Raw genomic sequence first — 20,889 nt, 5'->3', positions numbered from 1 at the left:
GCTCAACTGCAACGTCTGCTGTCTCACAAGCGAGAGCTTCTAAAAGATGGCTCCATGACAGAAAACTTTAAATGACAGGTTTGAGGATCTTTTTTCTTATACTTTCCTGGTAGTTTCCAGAATTGAGATGCTGAATGAGAGGCAGAATACATCACTAATTACTGGTTTGCATGACAAATTTCCCACATTTAAGAGGAAAAAAATAACAACGACAATTCACTGCAATTTATATTACCATTGGAAGATAAGGTTTGTGTATATATAATAGTTTAGAATTATATAGTTTGTATCTCCATTGCCCTGTGGAGGGGCTCTGTAGGGGGCTCTGAAATTTTCTGAAGGGCAGACAGCAGTAGTTCTTGCATAGGCCTTTGAAGTGATGTTTTTGAGCACTATAAATGGTCACAGAAGACAGAAGCACAGCACCTAGCAACCCTCCGGTTTGCACTGTAAGAGCTGAGCCAACTGCAAAAGAAAGAAGCAACTGGAAAAGTCCGTCCTTACTTATTTTAGAGAGTCAGGACACCAGCGCAGAGAAATTACCCACGCCTAGGAGCTTAGCAACGGCCGAATAGGACCCATCCTATATAAAAGGTGAACTTTTGAGCTCTTCCCATTTCATAAGCATCCAGTTGCTTTCGAACAGGCTATTCCTCATTCAATAAGCAGCTTTGTGTATCAGTGTTTGGTTTAGCAGCCAACAATTGCAGCCTCTGTATATGATTCCGTAAGTTTTAAGGCCTTTAAAACATCCCGTACCTCTAACAAGGTCAAGAACATACTTTTCAGATTAGTCACAAATTAATGAACTCCATCTTTAAGGAAAAGACCTTGAGAGTTTTGAGTGGTTTGGATGTTTGTCTGCTCACACTGAATTAGTCACCTATGTCAACCGGGTCGTTGTACCATTTGAGCAGGGCGCTATACAAGGTGGCCTCTGTCACAGAAAAGTTATTTGCACTCAGAACACGGGTGCAGTAGTCAGTAGTCACGGGAAGCCTGATGCATTTCACCTGCCATTTAGTCCTTCAACTGGATTTGGTACTTGTTTTTCCACAGTAAACCACACCATGGAAAGAGAGAGGCACAATTTATCTGAGTTCCTTGCACTTTTTAGATACTAAACAAAAAAAGTACCATTTCTTACCATGCCACAATCCTGTTTTTTTGTTACAGGTATTTATGTTGTTATCTCCTGGTAGATACATATGAGGAAATACATGTATATGATGTAAGATGCTTTCTTCATAATGGTAATTTCCTTAGCAACTTTGATTGTGCTTGATTTAGAGTATTTCTCAGAGAAGATTTAAATGCCTTCTATATTATCCATAGTGAGTAATCACATATGTTAGACCAATCTGTATTACTTGTGATTATTTCCTCATTTCAGAGCTATAGACTAATATTTTACAGATGAATTCAATAAGTCAACTTATTCTTCACAGGCAGAGACCTCTGGGGTGACTCCTGAGAAAAGAGAAGCCAGTGCAAAAAAGTCTTACAATTTCACACATCCTTTACACCCGACAAGATGAGAAAAGGCTTCATGCTGCTACAGAGACGCAGGATGAAGGAATCTCTACGAAGATATTTGTGTGGACGGGCTAGCTCAGCTCTTGCCAGGCTGTTGTTTTATTCGTTTGGTGGTGTGTTACCTGGCTGCAATTAGCATTAGCTGCACCTGACTCTGCCATGAATTTGCCCATGACTAAGCACCTCACCTCGCGTGAGTCACCAGCATCCGACAGCCAGGATGGGCTCTTTGCTCACCGCTGTGCAGAGATGCCTCTGCAGATGCCTCTGTGCCCACGTCCAAAGACAACTACGGGCACCGTAGCCACTGGCCAGTATCACCCATTGTCATTCAGCCACAGGTAACCTCCTTGTTAAATACGAAATGCAAACAAATGTTAGTATCTGTAATTTTCATGTAACTAGAATGAAAATGACATAATACAATTGTAAGTATGAAAAAAAAAAAATCAATATTGCTCTGTCAGAGCAATGTTCTTACTGGTGACAGACAATCCCATGTAGCCAATTCAGGCCCCCAGTTTGGCAGGTCATCTGCGCATCCTGCCAAACATTCCCCTGGAAAACGACAGTTTGGGTTGGTTGGCAACATCTCCTCACATCGGCAATGGAAAGGCAATAAAAGCGAAGGCTTAGCCTTGGACAACCCTCCTCCTCCTTTTAAAGAAAGGATTTAAATCATTTTCATGAGCAAACATGTTATTGGTCTCACTTGTGATAGCTGAACAGGAACAGAAAACTTCACCATTAATCTGAGCCTGCTTAGGTTTTGTATTTTACACTTGCTCTTCCAGGTTCTTAGTTCTGCAGCAGTTGACTGACAAAACGTCATTCCAGTTTGCATGTGAGTTATTTTAATTACTTTGTGTTTCAGATCATCTACACCTTATCAGCTCTCTCAAATTAAACAGTAACAAGTTTACAATGTGCATCCACTTATAGTTATTTTTCCCTAAAAAAATCCCCAACACAGACAGGTAAAGCTCATTACATTTACTGTTCAACAGCATGATTGTAACCTCCAGCTTTGCCAAGTGCTTCATGTTTGGTGCTGAAAACGCATTGTGCATAATTGTCAGAATTCACATACAGCTTTGTCCACTACAGCTTAATTAAAGGAATAAATTCACAGCCAAAAACCTAGAGACCAGTGCACTGCCAGTGCCAATAAGAACGGGGTTAAGAGAGGAGGTGTCTGTGGCTTGTCCAAGTATTTAAGAAGTCTCATGTTTTTCTTAATGGAAAGAGTGTCCAGCGATGGATAACAAGCCTCCTGGAGCAGCAGTTGGGGTGAGAACCTGTAGAACGTGACTGAGGCCGGCAGCAGAGGACAACGCTACGTTCTTGGTCCTCTAATTCATTCCAATGACACTCTCAACGTTATCAGGGTCTCAGTTCAAAGGACCCAGGAAGGAATTGATACAAAAAATAAGGTTAGTAAGATTCTAGGAGGTCACAACATAGCTACTGAAAACACATAAGAGAAGGTCCAAAGGCCTTTGACATCCACCAGTGCCAGGTGGATATGGACAACAAATAATTTATCAAGATTAGTCATTAGTTGGAGGAGCTTATCTCTGGTTATCCTGGCAAACACAAAACTAGCAAGAGGAGGCATCCAGGCAAACGTTTCCTACATCCACACCCAGAAAAAGTCACAAGTCACAAACACTGCGAGGTGTCAGGCAGTAGCTGTCTCCTCCGAGAGACACAGACCCAGAGCGTGCGGTACAGCTGCAATCACAGAATCACAGAACGGCAGGAGTTGGAAGGGACCTTCAGAGATCATCCAGTCCAACCGCCGTGCCAAAGCAGGGTCACCTAGAGCAGGCTGCACAGGAATGCATCCCGGTGGGTTTGGAATATCTCCAGAGGAGGAGACTCCACAGCCTCTCTGGGCAGCCTGTGCCAGCGCTCTGCCACCCCCAAAGGAAAGAAGATTTTCCTCATGTTGAGACAGAATTTCCTGTGTTCCGGTTTGTGCCCGTCACCCCTTGTCCTGTCGCCGGGCACCACTGGAAAGAGTCTGACCCCATCCTCTTGCCACCCGCCCTTTTGATATTGATCAGCATTGATGAGGTCCCCTCTCAGCCTTCTTTTCCCCGGACTGAGCAGCCCCAGGGCTCTCAGCCTCTCCTCAGCAGAGAGGTGCTCCAGTCCCTGAGCATCTTCACAGCCCTTTGCTGAACCCTCTCCAGTAGTTCCCTGTCTTTCTTGAACTGGGGAGCCCAGAACTGGACACAGTGCTCCAGATGTGGCCTCACCAGGGCAGAGTGGAGGGGGAGGATGTCCTCCCTCGACCTGCTGACTGCGCTCTTTCTAACGCACTCCAGGATGCCATTGGCCTTCTTGGCCAATCACTGGAGGTGAAGGGCAGGCTCTGAGCAGTGCTCGGTCTGGCACTAACCACCACCTCTGAGGAGAACCAAACCCCGGGACGCAGGGTTTACCACTGGCAGAGTGAATAGGTTTATTCTGTCTTGACAACAGAAGCACTCCTGTCTGAAGGGGGACATGCCAATCAGAGGAACCACTCACAGCAGATCAGAGAAAATGGAGTGTTCTTAGTAAAATGATTTAGTAGCTTGGTTGTAAGTATTTAGAAATGTCATTTATAAGTGGACTTTGATGAATTTTGGCTGGGAGATGAGCTTATGGTGAGTGGAATCAAATATCTAAGCTTCCCAGACATACACCATCCAGGATGGGATCTGCAGAAGCAGGAGATCTGTTCAATGGATGTGGCACGATGCTGGAAAGTAGAGTTGCCTTCCAGCCCCAGAGCGACCCAAATACACTCATCTTTTCCATTTCCTAGTCCCTTGCAATACAATGTCAGACCCCACGGCATGTTCCTCTTCTGCTTGACAGCAGAGTAAGACGTGAGAGGCCATATGATGGCGTGTAGGCTGCGGTGGCACGGCCAAACTGGTAAGCTGGCACCAAGATTTACACTTTCTCTTGCACCACATTCCAGAGCTTCAGCTCAGACACCGCTGGAAAACCACATAGGCACATGCCACGCACGGCGCTGGCCTCCACGCTGCAGGGGCACGACTGCCTGCTGCCAGCAAGCACACAGGGAGAGAAAGCTGGGAGGGACTGGAAAACAGACCATTTTAATGCACATAGCACTTACTTTTATTCCGTTGTGGATTTTAGAGGTACACACACCTTGGCAACAAAATTTAAAACCACTTCTTTGTTTGAACAGCAGCACAAGACAGACCACCACCAGAACCATCAGTGCAATACTGAACAAAAATATATGTAATTGAATGGATCGGCTGAGAACCAGAAGGTAGTTCTCCAGGTAAACAAAGCAAACTGGGTTTGATCTTTCCTTTCAGATGAAGTTATCATTATTCAGAAGTTTGAAGATAAAGTTCTGTCAAATTCTTATCTGATTCAGCTTTTATATCAACTGTATTTCCATAATCTCCATTTATTTTATATTCTTGGGAGGATGAAGTTTGAACATAATATTTCAGAAACTTCATTGTCTTTTGCTAATTAACAGTGACTCATTTCTTTCCATTCTAGATACATTTCAAGCTGTCTTATTTCATTCTTCATCGAGGTATATAATTATAATTGAATCATTAAAAGCATGTTTTGTGTGCCTACAGCTACCTCCGTTCAGAAGGACTAGTATCTCCAGGCAAATCTGGCAGCACCAAACTTCAGGATCATCTTCAATAAAATTACTGGGCTCACCTTGCAATTCATACAAAAAGGGCACACTAGCATTTTGAGCACGTAAGCAAACTAAAATCCAATTAATCAAATAAATGCAACCTAAGAAAAAGATTATATTGCAAGAACAAAATACAAATTGTGTACAAAAAGACATTTATAAAATAATAACATTTTTAATTCAAAACCTATGACTAATCCAACATTATGTTTCTTCTTACAATTCCTCTGTACCAATCACACCACACATAAATCAGTTATTCTACCTAGCCCTTTTTGAAAACATAAAAATAAAAAAAAAATATTCCAACTGAGAAGATCCAAGAGCTTCAAAAACTGACAGCAACAGACAATGTCTAAATATAGGCAGCCAAAACACTTATCTGTTTATTTTTAGCTGAGAAAATAACTTCAATGATAACTCAGAGATAGCACAAATTATCTCTCTGCAGCAGTTTCTTCTCAGATAAGTTTACAGTTGTATTACGTATAAAACAAGCAAGCAGTGACCCCTATCTATTTGGGTTGCCCCTCATTTTTTCCAATTATGAAGGATTCTTGTGATTGATTTTTTACAAACAGATCTCCAGGATTTGTTGCGTAATGTCAGACGGGGCCGGGGCTCCCCCAGTGACCCCCCCCAAACCCTCCTTCTCGTAGCACAGCCAGGGGAGCGGGATGGGGTGACTGCGAGTGCCAATGCAGCATCGAGGTTCAGGTTTGTATTTTTGACTCATCCCCAACTCTACACAGCTCCCGGCCAGGAAGAACCACCATCCCCCCATCCAAGTCAAGATGGGATATTCTCTGGTGGAAACACCTTACTGAGGGAGAAGGTAGTAAAATTTTAGAGAAGACTTTTCTCTAGATTATATCGCTATCTACATTTCCGCCTCCATGTCTTTGTGAGGTGTTAAACGAAGGTGGGAGGGGCAACACCGACAACAAAATCAAGGAGTTTCCTCTTCCCATACTCGGCAAGCAGCCCCTATCTCCCACCTTGGGGAACCCAAACACATTTAAGCCTTATAGAACATCTTTATTTAATTTTTATGACCTACCTGTAGGCAACGTAAGAACTATCTCGCAACAGAACATTTTCAGCTTTTCAGAGACTACTGTAAGATGTCCCCAGCACTCCAAGCTCTTACCAATTCCAGCGTTCAGCACCAGGCATGAGCCATCCCTACATCCACCACTTATTTCTACCTACTGAAGAACAAACAAAATCACTGAGCACACAAAATCCTATTTCCAGATCTAACTCTCTTCAATACTCTCTACATCTTTCCTTTTGTTAGGAAACTTAGGACAAATCATAGTAAGCCTTATTTTCAAAACTCAGCTATCATATACATTTTCCAAAAACAGCACAGTGTAATTAAAAACCATTTTCCCCACAGAAAATATGAGATGGTATGACAAATACAGTTGACCTCCATTTTCAACGTAAGTAAATACCCCACATTTCGTGACACATGCTTTTGAGACACAGGAAGCATGTTCCATTAGAATAATTGATCCTGCTTTATTACAAGAAAACCTGATGTGATTTATATGAATAATAAACATTTTGGACCAAATGATGTCCAGAGGTCCCTTCCAACTTCAACCATTCTATGATTTAAATAATTTAAAATATAGGTATAAAACCAAAAAACTTGTTTTTATAAGGTTGTTTTTTTTCCTGCTATGTTTTTATTTTTCACATCCTATGGGAAGCCAGCTCATCTTTTTTTTTTTTTTTTTTCTATTTCAGGCTTGCAGCATATTTCTTCAGCTCTTATCTAGTTAATTTGAAATGATCTAAGAAATAAGACTTCAACCTATTTTACAGGGTATTATCCCACAATCTGAATCAACATTTAAAAGCAAAACAAAAACAAAACAAAAAAGCCCCACCCTTCTCCAAAACAGCATTACTCCTTCTGAACTTCTGTTTTTCACCCCACTGTTCCTATTTAATCTTCCTATTACCCCAAACATTTCTTCTCATTCCATGGGATTTACAGATTTCAAATATATAAAAGGAGTGACTGGGCATATTACCTTCTGCTTAGTTTACTAGCCTGACTGCAGTTTTATTATCCTTTTTAATCCTCCAGGCAAATCTCCATCCCCTTTATCGTTCTAACTTTCCGGATCTATCCCCCAATTAATTACTGCTAGCCTAACAGCTTCACGACGGCTACGAGCCGGCCCCAGCCAAAGTCAGCATTTCTGCCAAAGGTTTGGTCTCACACTCAGTTGCCCAAAATGACGCTGAATTTTTTTGTTGTTTTGTTTTTAATGTTGCATCTAACTTGCTGCCCACGATCACCATCTGGAGAACAACCCGCAGTACTACAAGCATAGCATCGACACTACATACCCGCGCCAGCCCTCGCCGCACACGCACGCTTCCCAACGCGGTGACGCACTCACACGGCCTTCTGTGCATACCCCAACTTCAAGAAGATTTTCAGGTGGACATGGAAAACAGGATCAATCCCTTAATATTTTCTTTTTAGATTTTTGCCCACCAACCCGCACAACGAAATTCTTTCAGGAGCAAACAAGCTATAGACCTGCTTACCGGCAAATGCCTACCAATATTACAGCAACCTCACAGACACACAGAACACTACAGTTTGCTGATTAATTATGAATGCTGTAAAAAAAAAAAAAAAAAAAAAAAAAAACCCTAAAAAGTAAAGACAGGCTAATGGTTAATTTTTTTAGTAAGTGGCAAGAATGTGACTCAAATCGCGACCAGCTGTTAGCAGACAACTTCTTTCAAACCTCGTGAGTTCTCGCTTTGCTCTCAGGAGAGCACGGTAGCTTTTGCAGTGGACAATTAGCAACACACATATTTCAATACAGCATTTAATACCATAGTCTAAATGTTTAACAGAATCTCTACGCCCAGAAAAAGTGCACTCCTTACTGCACTTTAATATTAGACATATAAACTCTTAATAGATTTCTTAAGGCCTTTATCTCCTTTCACTTTGGGACTCATCATAGAACTTAATTTTTATTTCAACATAGAAACCTGATGCCAAATTGTCAAAATGTCTCCACAGACCTGAGTCAAATTGGTAGAAGTGGTGTAAATGAGAAGCTAGCTGTCAAACCTAACCCAGGAGCTGGTAAGTATCAAAAAATAGGGTAAAAGAACTATTTTGGAGGCTCTAAGTGTAGCTACAAATATATTCTTCACACCCTCATTCTTCCCTCTCGCCTGGATTTATTATCACAAAGCTTTAGTTACAAAATATGGAGCGGGATTGTGGAAAACATTTTAACAGCTTCTATGAAAATAAGGACAAAATTCATGCAAAAGAAGCTTATAAGACTTCTACATTCAGATTGCCACTTGAAGATCTATATCCTATCTATCTCTTCCCTTGCATGATTCATGAAAGCTATTTTGTATGTGTACTGCCTTGCTATTTTCACACAAAATATTATTAGATCGCAGCTGGCTTAGAGTTACTGCTTTGGAGTCAGCCTGCCCATTATTTCTCTGCTGGTTACAGATCTCGCCAGAACAGCACCAGTCTCCAGAAAACACAGTTCCAATAAGGGAAAAAAACCCACAACTCAGTAGCACCTTTATTTTTCAGGTTCCCACATAGCTTAAATTAACATATTGATCTAAGTCATGGCTCGCCCTCTCACGGTTCTCACTTTTGTATTACCCCTGAAGTTAAATTTAAGGTGATTTCTGAAAAAAAAAAAAAAAAAAAAAAAAAAAAAAAAAGTGGCAGAAAAACTACTTACAGAAGCAGTAGGCTTACTTTCCTCTATTCCTCCCAAATAAAACATTCTGTATTTGAACTCTGTTACTCTTTTTCTTCAAACCACAGTTACTGCAATCCTAGAAACAGCTAAATTTCCACAATTTCTTAGCACATAGTCTGTAGCAGAGCGCTGATGTTGCAGGTTGAATTTTGTACCATTTCAGTGATGACAGAATCAACTTCCCCCTAACCAATAATGAAGAATATTTTTAAAAGAAAACAAAGTACTGAAGCTGCTATAATATAACCTGGCTATGTTCTCCATTGACAGGTAAGGTTTCGCAAAGAGCTTGGGAACACAGAGCGCTGTGCAAGATGCATGGGTAGTAGTGGGAAGCACTGTATTTCACAGATGTGGCACTTCCTAAATTACTCCAGGAAGAACCACAGATATATTATTATACGTAAACTCTCCTCCAGGATTTGCGTTTAGAAATCTCATTTGATAACAGAGATATTTGCCATTTTGCTCAATACAGAGCACAAACAGTGAAATGCTTAGAAGCAACGGGCATCAGAGTGAGCCTAAATAAGCCATCCAGAAGAAAGTGAATTCCAGCGTATTCCAGCACAGCAACAAAAAGAGAAATAACGAGCATGTAGCGGAGGTTTTGTGCTAACAGGAAATGGAAGAACTGGAGGAATGGCTCAGCAGAATGCACACCCCAAATCACAGAATCATAGAATGGTTTAGGTTGGAAGGGACCTTGAAGATCATCCAGTTCCACCCCCCTGCCCCGGGCAGGGACACCCCCCCCCAGCCCAGGTTGCTCCCAGCCCCGTCCAACCCGGCCTTGAACACCTCCAGGGATGGGGCAGCCACAGCTTCTCGGGGCACCCTGCGCCAGGGGCTCACCGCCCGCACAGGGAAAAACTTCTTCCTAATATCTGATCTAAATCTCCCCTCTTCCAGTTTGAAACCATCGCCCCTCATAAAATACATGCAGTGAGAGCGTCCACAGGGATTTAATCAAGTTAACAGGAGAAAAGAGAAATAATCACAACAGAGGCAGAGCTTTTGCACCTTAAAGTTCACAGCAATCCTCCAGTGATCGCGTTTTGATTTATCGCTGCCCCTCCAGAAACTTTGTTATTGTTTTTCTAGTTAAGATGATAAATTTCTACAAAGACTGCAATGGCTTGTACAAATAGCAAACAAACCCCCAAACTGAAGTGACTTCTTTGTTCAGTATGAAAGGCCCACAGAAAGCCCCACTTCCACCCAACCTGCCCTAGTAAAAGAGGCAATGTCGCTTACAGAAGTTTTGTTTGTGTTTCTGAAGATACACTAAATATAACAGTGTAATGAGGAACTCGTATCAGCATGAAAAGTTAACTGTCATCATGATATCGCTAGGAAGCTCGTTCACAACGTTACAGTCATTACATAAAAAGACGATAGCTACTATGCACAGTAGACAAATGAAATAAAGACATTATTTCTAGGAATCATGTTTCATGTCATAATAATGAGGTGTTTCACATCTGTCTGGCGTTTCACGTGCACAGAAATAGATGACAGAAAGCTCAGGTAAACCTACACAATTCTGAACGAGTCCTATGAAGCTCCTGTAGAAAGCATCTCCAAGCATCTCTATGAACCCTCAGGGAAAAAACCCACATACTAAGTGAATGTTAAACAGTTTGTATTGGACACATAAGAGTTATGATGATCTATCTTACAGAAAACCTAGATCTGGACCTTACATTGCTTATGCGTTTAAGTTGTGCAGACCCCAATGTCTTAGACCAAGGCCAGTTACCTTTAAATTTCAGTGAAGAGTTTCCTTTTGCACCATTCACTAACTCCACCGCTGTAACAGCATCAATGAACTTGACCTTGTACAAGCTGTAAGGAGACTGTCTACCATCGGGAACATAAACAGAGGTCAGGAAACCTCTCCATCCTGGAGCTAAACTCAAGGAACAAACTGAGTGAATTACACCTGTAGCCCTGAGACATCACGTTAGGGGCCTAAAGCGGGGCAACCTGAATATTCGGTGCTGCATTAACGGAGTGGATTTGTGGACTACATGCCACACGTCCAACAGCGCACTGCCATTACCTTCCATCAAAACGCTGGGAAGCACAGGACAACTGGCAGAAGACAAATCAAGAGAGATTCTGACCAGACATACAGAGACTTTTTTCTGCGTTGAGGACAGTCACGCAGCAGAACAGGTTGCCCAAGGAGGATGTGAAGTCTCCATCCTTGGACGTTTTCAAGATCAGACTAGATAAAACCCCCTAAGCAACCTGGTCTGACCTTACAGATGACCTCACTGCCAGCAAGAGGTTGGACTAGAAACCTCCCGAGGTCCCTCCCACCCTGAATTACCCTATAATCCTACAAAACCAAGAGTTGGATCCTCTTATCACAAGCACTACCCTCTTTCCTGTCCCACTCTTGAGATTTACACTGTTCAATGGCATTAGGCTCCTCACATGTAAAGCCCTTTTTTCCCTCCTGATAATTTAAAACTTGTTAATTTTCTGTCTGTGACCTCAAGCACTTTTATTAAAGCTCCAAGGAAAGTTACCCATAAAGTGAGTTGAAACCCCCCCCCCCCCAGACCTGTAACATAAGAATGGTCTTACTGGTCAGGCCAATGGTACCTCTAGCTCATAATCTTGACTCCCACAAAAGATTAAAAGCATAGAAAAGAAAGGAACAGAAGGCAAACATATACAATACTTCTCCTCAACCATTTCCCAGTCCTAAACAACTTGCAGTTCAGAAGCTGAACAAGAGATGGGCTTTATGTGTTCAGAAGAAAATCACAAGAGATTATTCCTCCGAGGATCTGTTGAGCTTTCCCTTGAGCCTGCTCAAACTTCTAGCATCTACAGTATCCTACGGCAGAAAGCTCCACAGCGTATCTAGAAACTGTGTAAAGAACCACCTCCTTGCACCTGCTTCACGCCTGCCATTACCAATTTATGTGATGGCCCCTGGTACTTCTACCAGAAGGGACAATAAGCAATAGATCAACTACGTCTGGCAAGAACTACCACTGGCAAGAACTCGGTTCTATCCCTTTCCTCAACTGTCTTTTCCAGCCTCCTTGGTCAATCCCAGTGCAGAAGCTGTTCCGTATGTTTGATCATCTTAGAGGCCTTTAACTCTTTTTAGTTCTGCTATACCCTTTTTTGAGAGGAAGAACCAGAACTGTACACTATATGCAACCTTTTACCAAGTAATGGATTCCTACCATGCCGTCCTGATGTTCTATGTTTTATCCACTACTATTTTCCTTCAAATCTTTAAGAATTAAATTTGCTTTTTTTGACCACTAATAAGCACTGAACTTGCAGCTTTATTGCACTTACACCCAGGATTTTGCTCCTGAGCAGTAATACTCTTTTGCAGCTACAATTCTTTCATGCTCAGATATATCACTTTGTATTTGTATACACTGAAATTTTCCTATCGGTTTATTTCCCACTCACTGAGTCTCTTAATGCTCGTATCATCCCAAAGTTGTTTCAACACAATGGCACATACCGGGCTTACACGAATATAATCTGCCTCTGGGGTATACGTCATGCAGAACTGAACTACAATATAGAAGCCCAAACAGCTCAGGGACCAGATCCCGCTTGTACCGCTCCTACGCAAAAAAAATCTCAACCATGACTGTGCTCCCTGAGAGTGTGGTCAGGCCCCGAGTCACCGGAAATTGCTGCTGGCACGGGGTAGAGAACAGTGCTAACCTCTTCAAAAGCCCTTGATGACTAGAACTTGAACAGAGAATGGGAAAAATTAGACCAATTTTCTGCCCAGCTGTCAGAGCAGTCAATCTAACCAGTGCCCAAGTCAGAAAGGCGAAGGGGATGCCACGACGCGGCGTACCAACGCGCCGGAACAGCACTCTGCACGGCAGCCACGCCAACCAGCAGCTCCCAGCTCCCTCTACGGCTGCAAACGGATACGATAGATTCAAGCAAAACAGAGATGTCGGCAGCTATCTGCTCACTTACAAGAGATTAACAGCAGTAAAGAAATAGCAGTAACCTGTTAAAAGTGTTTTCTCTTTGACTGGCACGCCGTTCAAGAAAAATACATGTTGTGCAACACAATAAGCGTACATGGATTCTGCCATAAGGGAAGAGAGGAGCAGCAATGCCCCCTTGTGTTACAAGGGAAACTAATAAGAAATCCATTGCAATTCTTCGCATTTTCCTGAATCGTGTCTGAAACACATCCAAAGACCAGAGCTAATTCATTCTTAAAACCACACCCTACAAATAGGCTCTCAATCGTCTGGCAGTCAAGATTACAAATTGCTGCAGATACACGAAAGGGAACACTCGTAAAATGCTCATAAAGGCAAACCAACCCTTTTATTGTCAAAATTCACAACCCATCAGAATTTAGATAACTCCTTTTCTGAAATTTATCCACAGCAACTAAATGCAAAAATTGAACAAAAGCCCCTGCTAATTCCTATTCGATTTCTGTATCTCATCTATTCAAGTGCATAGTTTAAAAATCCTGTCTTCAATAGGAAAACTGTTTTTAAAGGGCTTTTACAAATGAATTTAGAATGTCCTCTATAATTGTTCAAATGCAAACTGAAATGCCAGCTCTGAAGAGTGCCGAGTTTAACAGAAGGTAAAACCAGATTCAGACTTGGAAATGATGAATGCCTTGCAGCCAGCAAACGAAATTGAGAGTGGAGCATTTAAAAACTAAAATCTAAAGCACACTTGAAAACTGAAGTTGAGAGTACTTTAAAGGTTGCATTGCAACGCCATTTCAAGATTCACATGACAGTCTGGACATCTAACCTTACTTTGCCATTAAAATCCACCATTGCAATTCCCATGTGCGAACACTTGGGGCTTTGTCTTCCCTTCCTCCCTCTAGATGAATTTTCTTGTTTTAGCACTTAACATGCAGTTTCTTTTTTAGAACTCACCTCTTAGCAACCCCCTTTTAATCAGCTCCCTGATCCTTTCTTTGGGACTTTTCTTGAGCTTAGTATCAGATTCAAATGCTTTTCCAAGCCTTTCTTCTAACACTTGGACAGGAAATAGCCAGAGAGCCAAAGCCTGTTTCCTCAATCTGTTGTAGAAGAGTCTACCACCATCCTGAACTCTTCTGTGGGCGGAAAGCTAGTAACAGAAATCCTCTGGCCAAGATCGGAATTTACGACACAAAAACTTCATTAAGATGAACAAAAAAAAGTGAACAGAAGAGGTTTTAACAGAAACAGAATTTAAAAAAAAGGCAATTTGTAAACTTATATCCACGATACACCGTCCGATAGACATCAGCAATACTGATTAATATATACAAGATAATTATATAGTGCCTTTCAAAAACAAAAGATATGAACCAATTCCAAAACCAGAAAAAACCCAAACCAAATCAACAAACAAAAATCCCCAAAATAAAAACAACCAAACACATCTACGTGAGATTCATAGCAAAAGGAAATAACCTACCAGTCTTGGTAAGTGGTGATTGCAATGCTGGGAGGTGTCAACAAAGGCAGTGTCGTTGGTCTGCAGACAATGTCTCTGTCGGGTGTCCTTGCTCTTTCTGTTTGTCTTTGGGATAGTGGTGGTAACTGCAAATTACCAGAACAACACCTTCTCCCTCTCCAGAGGTCTATGCCCAGAGCATGGCTGGAAGTACTGTAGGACTTGCTCAGCCCACACTCCAGGTAATCCAGAGCATTCTGCAAAGACAGAAAAGCCGCTGAAGTTCTGCAAACAAATGTTTTCCTCTATAAGGATAAAACACCTTCAATTGTTGTTCTGCAGTCATAGCCACTCAGAAAAGATAACTGTGTGATGAAATCTTGGCAGAGCCTGACTCCACATGAAGTTATGAATGAACTTGAAAATTTACTCATAACTTGTCTAAGCTAAATTCAACGTCTAATTTTAATCTAATTGAACATTTCAATAATCCAGGTCACTTCGGTGACCTTTGATATTTTGAACTTTTTCAGAGAACATTCTACTCAACATCCATCTTAAGTATCACTCTCTCCACAGCACAAACATACTAGTTTGCCACTTTTTTGGTGAATCACCAGACAGAGAAAGGTGTCAAGAATACTGGACTTAGACACATCCTGAATTATCCAGGCGCTATTCAGTGAGAAGAGCTCCCAGCTACAATACCATACCCTATGTCTGGCATTCCTAACAGAAATAGTCTCAAAAAAAGGTTTTGATCAGTGGAAGCAGTTTTTCCTCTTCTACTTTCTACTGATTGTTATTTAAAAACATCACCACGATCTCAGAACTAGCTGTCGGTCTTCTCAGGCCCAAGCCAGAAGTTTTCCCACAGAGGAACAGCATTGTAAGGAGATTGTCAGTTTTGGTCTTATTTAGAGAATTTAGCTAGTGAAATGTAATTGTCCAATACAAACGTGAGTATTTCTTTATTGCACCTGATGAGCTACCAGTAGAAGCTGGAGGGTTACTGTAACAGTTGTGTGTATATATATCTCTATGGCGACCCCTCTATGTTTTTCCTCTTCTTTACCTGTTCCTGAATTTTGATCTCTGCCCTGCTCTGTCCACCCTTCTCAGACCTTTCCAAGCCCTGGGTTCACTTTCCCTATGAACAGCCACCACTGCGTCCACCACTGAGTGGAGAAGGATCTACCTCACCTCAGTGAAAGCACAAGGGACAGCTGGTAATATGGTAACGATCTCCATAGTCATGAGATTACTAAAGTAAACAACCCTGTGGTACTCTCTTACCTTTCAGCAAGGACTCTCAACATAGGAAGGAAAGACAAGACTGATGGGAGAATGGCATACTACCAGTTTTCTCACCTTTCCCTACTTGCTTGCCCATCCCACAGCCATGAGCATCCAGAAAGGAAGCGACATGGTCCACAGCTACTCTACTCCCTGACTATAGCCTGAAGTGCTATAAAGCATGCTGGTGCAGATTCATGAAGTTATGAAAGCATCAACATCATAATGACCTAGGTAGAATTTTAAAATACTCAGCATGCCATGCTTCCAAAAATATGCTAGAGATCTTCTGTGGTCCAAACCCTACCCTTTCACAGCACAAAATCAGGTCAAAAATACTCCTAGGAACCCCAGAAAGGAAAGCCTGTCTTCTATAGGAGGATCTGCCTTAACCTGCCTTTACTAATAATCTTTATAAGACTATTTAATTTTTTTTGTTATTAATTAAAAAGCGTAGAGCAGAGTTTTCCAGCTTCCTGTTAGATTTCAGATGCCTGCTTTCATTAACATCAGCAAGGACTGCGTGGACACGGCATCATGGTCAGGCAAACTGACTATAAAGCAGTGCAACACGTGGTCTAAGAGTGTAAAAGAAACAATTTATTGAAGGAGTGCTATAGGATACACTAACTATTAGGTTCCACTCCTCCACTGTATTTTCATATACATTCCACATGGTTTTCCATGTTTGGCAAGCCCCAGCTGTGACAAACAAGACAATTAAGGCTGCGGTTATCGTGCCATCATTACAAACTGATACATTTCTCCAGAGAATTGGAACTGGAGTTTAATTAATAGGAGATAATGATGATGATTAGCAAGTGTAGTAACAGAATAACACTTGCATCATCACATTAGGTGTTCAGCAACTACAGCGGGGAGAGACATTGAAACGCTTAGAAGTGCACAAGTACAGCACATGCACAAAGACGGAACTTCCATAAGGTACAGAAACGTTCCCTGCTGCCTCCCAGCATCACACTGACCAAAGAACAGTAAAGTATACGCTCTGTATGTGACTCCTCTAAACTTCTCATGGTGTGGGGGTTGGTTGGTTTGTTTTTAAATGTGCAGGGCTTATTTTCTGCTTATTAGATGAGCTGCAAACAACTCTAAGGAAATCAATGAGTAAGCGAAGCAAAACCAGCTGATACTTACAAAATAAGACAAAACCAACTTTTAATCTCATTTTCATGAAGTACTGGGAAAAATAAAACATGCCTTTAGAAGAAACTTACCTCATCTGCAGTTACTGTCATGACACTTCTGCTTTTCTTCATTATTGATATCAAAGTGCGCCCCGTTACAAAAAACTCTTCTTCAATCTAATTTCTTCAGACGGGCAACCTGAAAGAAACAAAATTGTACTTTTGAATAACAAATTGTTTTGATAATTAACTATGGAGCTAACTGCTAACATCACAGCTGATTTATAACTTACTGTCCTTTTCCATAAAAGACTTGGCGGCAGATGTTATGCAAGTGTAGCTCTCTATTAGTGAGAGGACAATTCAATATTTAGTAAAATAATGTTAAAAGTAACCAGTATTCACAAAGCTCTGCAGTCTAAGCAAGACCTGAAACATGTCTAGGAATACAGAATCAAAGCTAAAAGGTTCTACTTGGGCCGAATTCTTCTTTAAATGAGCCTTTTTCAGAGGTACAGTATAGAAGGTCTCCAAGAACGGCTTGAGCTGTCTCTCATAGAAGAAAAGGAATTGCACTTGTATGCGATTCTAAGATTTAATCATAACTCACAAACATTATTTATTATTACACTGGCACGCACACACCACTTCAGCCACTAAATTACAGCCTTCTGTAGAGGGTGACACTGCAGCCAGTTTGAACTACGCAAGAGCGCTAAGGGGAATGAAACACAGCCGAGCAGCTGGAGCAGCAGGGGAAACCAGCACATGGGAAAAAAAACCCTTGGAGTGTTCCCAGGCCCCCTACCCTTTCTTGCTGGGCATTTAGCGCTCATAAAAAAAAGCTACATTCATGATTATATAGAGAGAACAGCAAGGGTTGTGGGTTTTTTTCTTTTCTTTCCCCAAAGAAGAGGTAGAGCTGGAGTGCCACTTTGTGTGCTGACAAATTTTCTCCCCTGTTTGGAAGGATTATCTTCGAGGTAGAAGACTGCTGAAGGGCCACTGTTCATAAATTTCCCTGCTGAAAGCACCACAGAAAGCTGTGCAATGGGTTCAGGCTTGCTGATGTTAGTCTTCTAACACAACGTTCACTCTGAGAAATTGGGGGTTTTAAACCGTATTCAGATCACCTGTTCATGCAGCACAAGTTCAGGAGAGCAATAAGCAATTCAGACTGACGGCAAAAAAGGGCTGCCAGACGCTGGTCATCTACCCAGCCCATGAGGAGCAGGTGTGGCATCAAAATTAGGCAGGTAATTCTCTTCCCTGCCACTACCAGCAGTCAGGGTCCCAGAAAGCGGGCAGCCCGCACCACTCCCCGCTACTGTGAGGTTTGAAGCCCCGGCAGCAGGTATTGGACATGTTCTTTGGTTCCCACCCCACAATGGATTCAGAAGACCGAATGCCCAAGCGCAGAAGCTCAGCTTGACTTATGGCCACCACAAACTGTGCTATCAAGGGTTCAGATTCAGCTTAATACCATCGTGCCCAGGTTAAACGCTATTTAGCTTACACCTTTCCTGATTTAACTCAAAAAAGCTTGAAGAAAAAAAAGTCACACTAACTCTCAGACATAGCATCTGAATATAGAGCGGTGCCTCTGCTGACAGAGGTCTAAGGACGTCACGGTCTCCAGGAGCCAACTGCTCAACTGCTCTTCCATGCATAAGAGAAGGGCTGTAACAAACCTGCGCCCCTCTAAACGAGATCAATCCAGGCAAAAAAAAAGAATGAGAGAAAGAGAAAGAGAACAAGACAAACTCGAAACACTAACACACAACGCCAGCACTGTAGTGGAGTCTGCCTGCAGTTCTGGCTGTGGCACAGGCACCCCCGGTTGTTTTCACTTCCTTAGGGTTCATACATCCAACACACATACATCCCTTCATCGCTAGCCAAAGCATTCGGAGCGCTCAGATCCATGCCAGACAGAACTCACTGCCATTTCAGCACAAGTGCCAGCACACAGGGCTGTACGCGTCATCGTCTACGAAGCAGCATTGGAAAAGAGCTGAAGGATTTGTCTTCTAAAGCACCTAAAGCACTCCACAAAAGGATGAACAGGACCCTCCAGGAACAAAGGACAGAAAACAACTCTGCAACGCCCCCCCCCCCCCCCCCAGGCTTGCTCTCCTCTCGGCACCCATCACTGGCTGTCACCAGACCCATGCCAGTGGGAAACACAGATTTATGGCCTGATCAAGAACCCTCTTCTTACGACAACAGGCCACAGACATGCACCAGTGAAGCAACGAGGGTGGGTTTAGACATTACAGCAGTGGAACTGCTAGTAAAAACCCGACACTTGGCAGCACGGTTGTGTGGCAACGTTACTTCTCTCTGCAAACCTTACCTTGCTTCTGATCCACATTACAATTAGATGAGCAGGCTCAAAGTGAGAAAAGTCATAGAATCATAGAATCCCAGGTTGGAAGGGACCTCAAGGACTATCCGGGCCAACCTTTCTTGGCAAAAGCATGGTGGCTTTTGGGCTTTGAGATGGCCCAGCATCCTGTGTAGCTCAATCTTAGAAGTGTCCAACATTGGGGAATCCACCACTTCCCTGGGGAGATTATTCCGATGGCTGATGTTCTCATTGTCAAACATTTTCCTTTTGTACCCAAGAGTCACTACCCCACTAGCAGCATTAAAGTCAAACTATAATATCAGAACAAAAGTCTAGAATAAGTTCAACAATTTTATCAATCTGCAACAATTAGGAGAAACTAAAAAGCCCTGTTATAAAAAGAATCCAAAACTGACAGCGGACAGCAAATTAGGTGATACTGCCCCAGATATCATGCAGGTAGAGAAGATCACAGCAGCAGTATGTGTGCACAGACTAGGAATAACATGGCATGACTATTTGCTGCCAGCAATAAACACATATTTTGCTGTAATATGTAGACAAAAATCATAGGAAAAACAAAAGGAAGCAGTTGCCTAAGCAGCAAAACTAAGCAGACTACAGATTTGTGTTTAATAAAGTACAAGTCTGAGAAGTTGCTGCGTACTTTGTGATGCCCAACACAAATGAGCTCACACTGCAGCGTGTCCCACAGTGGGACTAACAAACTCTTCTCCCTCCTGAATATATATCAGTTCACAAACCAACATAAATAAATAAGTAAATAAACACACACATAAATAAGTATCCAGGAAAACATCTCTGGGAAAAAAAAAAATCTGAAAGAATGAGAGCCTAAGACTGTCTTCTAAATTTCACTGAATTTTAAGATCAGAATCAACACTACTCGACGAGAGATGGAGAGATGGACCAAACTGACAAGCAGATTGTTTCTGTGGAAACCTCTTTCTGTGGAGTCCTCTTATACCACAACTTCCCTTCCTTTATAAATATTTATCAATTTGTCAAAGTAAGTTTAACCAGAATATGAATAATTATAAAAAACATTTTATTCAATGTGGATTGCATTTCTGAACAGCCTAGTGAGAAAATCTGAGACTTCCGTTAGTCATGACTAAATTACTGTTAAAATCTGAGTCATTCTTTTCTCGTGTCTTTACATAAAAGATCTGACACCTGGGACGAACATCTAGGGGAAAAAAAAAAAACAACAAAAAACACCAAAACCACTCCAAAGAGGCTTGCTGGAAAATTCTTCCCATGCACATTCTCTAATTCATGCAATCTTTTGGTACAAGAAAAGAGTTTCTCTCCACTACCCAAATTCTCAAAAAAGAATCTATATCCCAGCAGACCGGTTAAGTGCGGGTAACAGGGAAATGCCTAAAAGCAGCAAGGCTTTGCATTTGATATTAGACTACAAAGAAAAGTACTCTCAGTGCTGCAGTTGGGTCTAATCCATTTTGCTGGAATATATCCTAGGTAAGGTATGAGACTTCTTTTTACACCAAGCTGACCTAGTTCTTCCACCTCAAATTTTGTGTGTTCGATGACCGTGTTTTTCAAAAATGACAGCAAACACCCCCGCGATTTCAGAGTGATAAAGCTTTACAGCGAAGGTATGAA

At 41.9% G+C, this 20,889-nt stretch overlaps 1 protein-coding gene across 2 annotated transcripts in view; it reads right to left on the bottom strand.

Annotated features, from left to right (window-relative positions):
* Window positions 1–17,024, bottom strand: part of PDE4B (phosphodiesterase 4B) — a gene marked incomplete at its 5' end in the record, with an annotated part of 202,857 nt that extends 185,833 nt beyond the window's left edge. For both annotated transcript variants that reach the window (XM_082483220.1, XM_082483221.1), the window contains 2 exons: window positions 14,470–14,705; window positions 16,983–17,024. In XM_082483220.1, the coding sequence (XP_082339346.1) occupies window positions 14,470–14,705; window positions 16,983–17,024 (278 nt within the window). The remainder of the gene's footprint in view (window positions 1–14,469; window positions 14,706–16,982) is intronic.
* Window positions 17,025–20,889: the final 3,865 nt, after the last annotated feature.

Source organism: Vanellus vanellus, assembly GCF_965231255.1.
Source record: "Vanellus vanellus genome assembly, chromosome: 5".
Lineage (NCBI taxonomy): Eukaryota > Metazoa > Chordata > Aves > Charadriiformes > Charadriidae > Vanellus > Vanellus vanellus.
The sequence above is the reverse complement of the archived record's forward strand: the minus strand, read 5'-3'. Positions and strand labels throughout refer to the sequence as shown.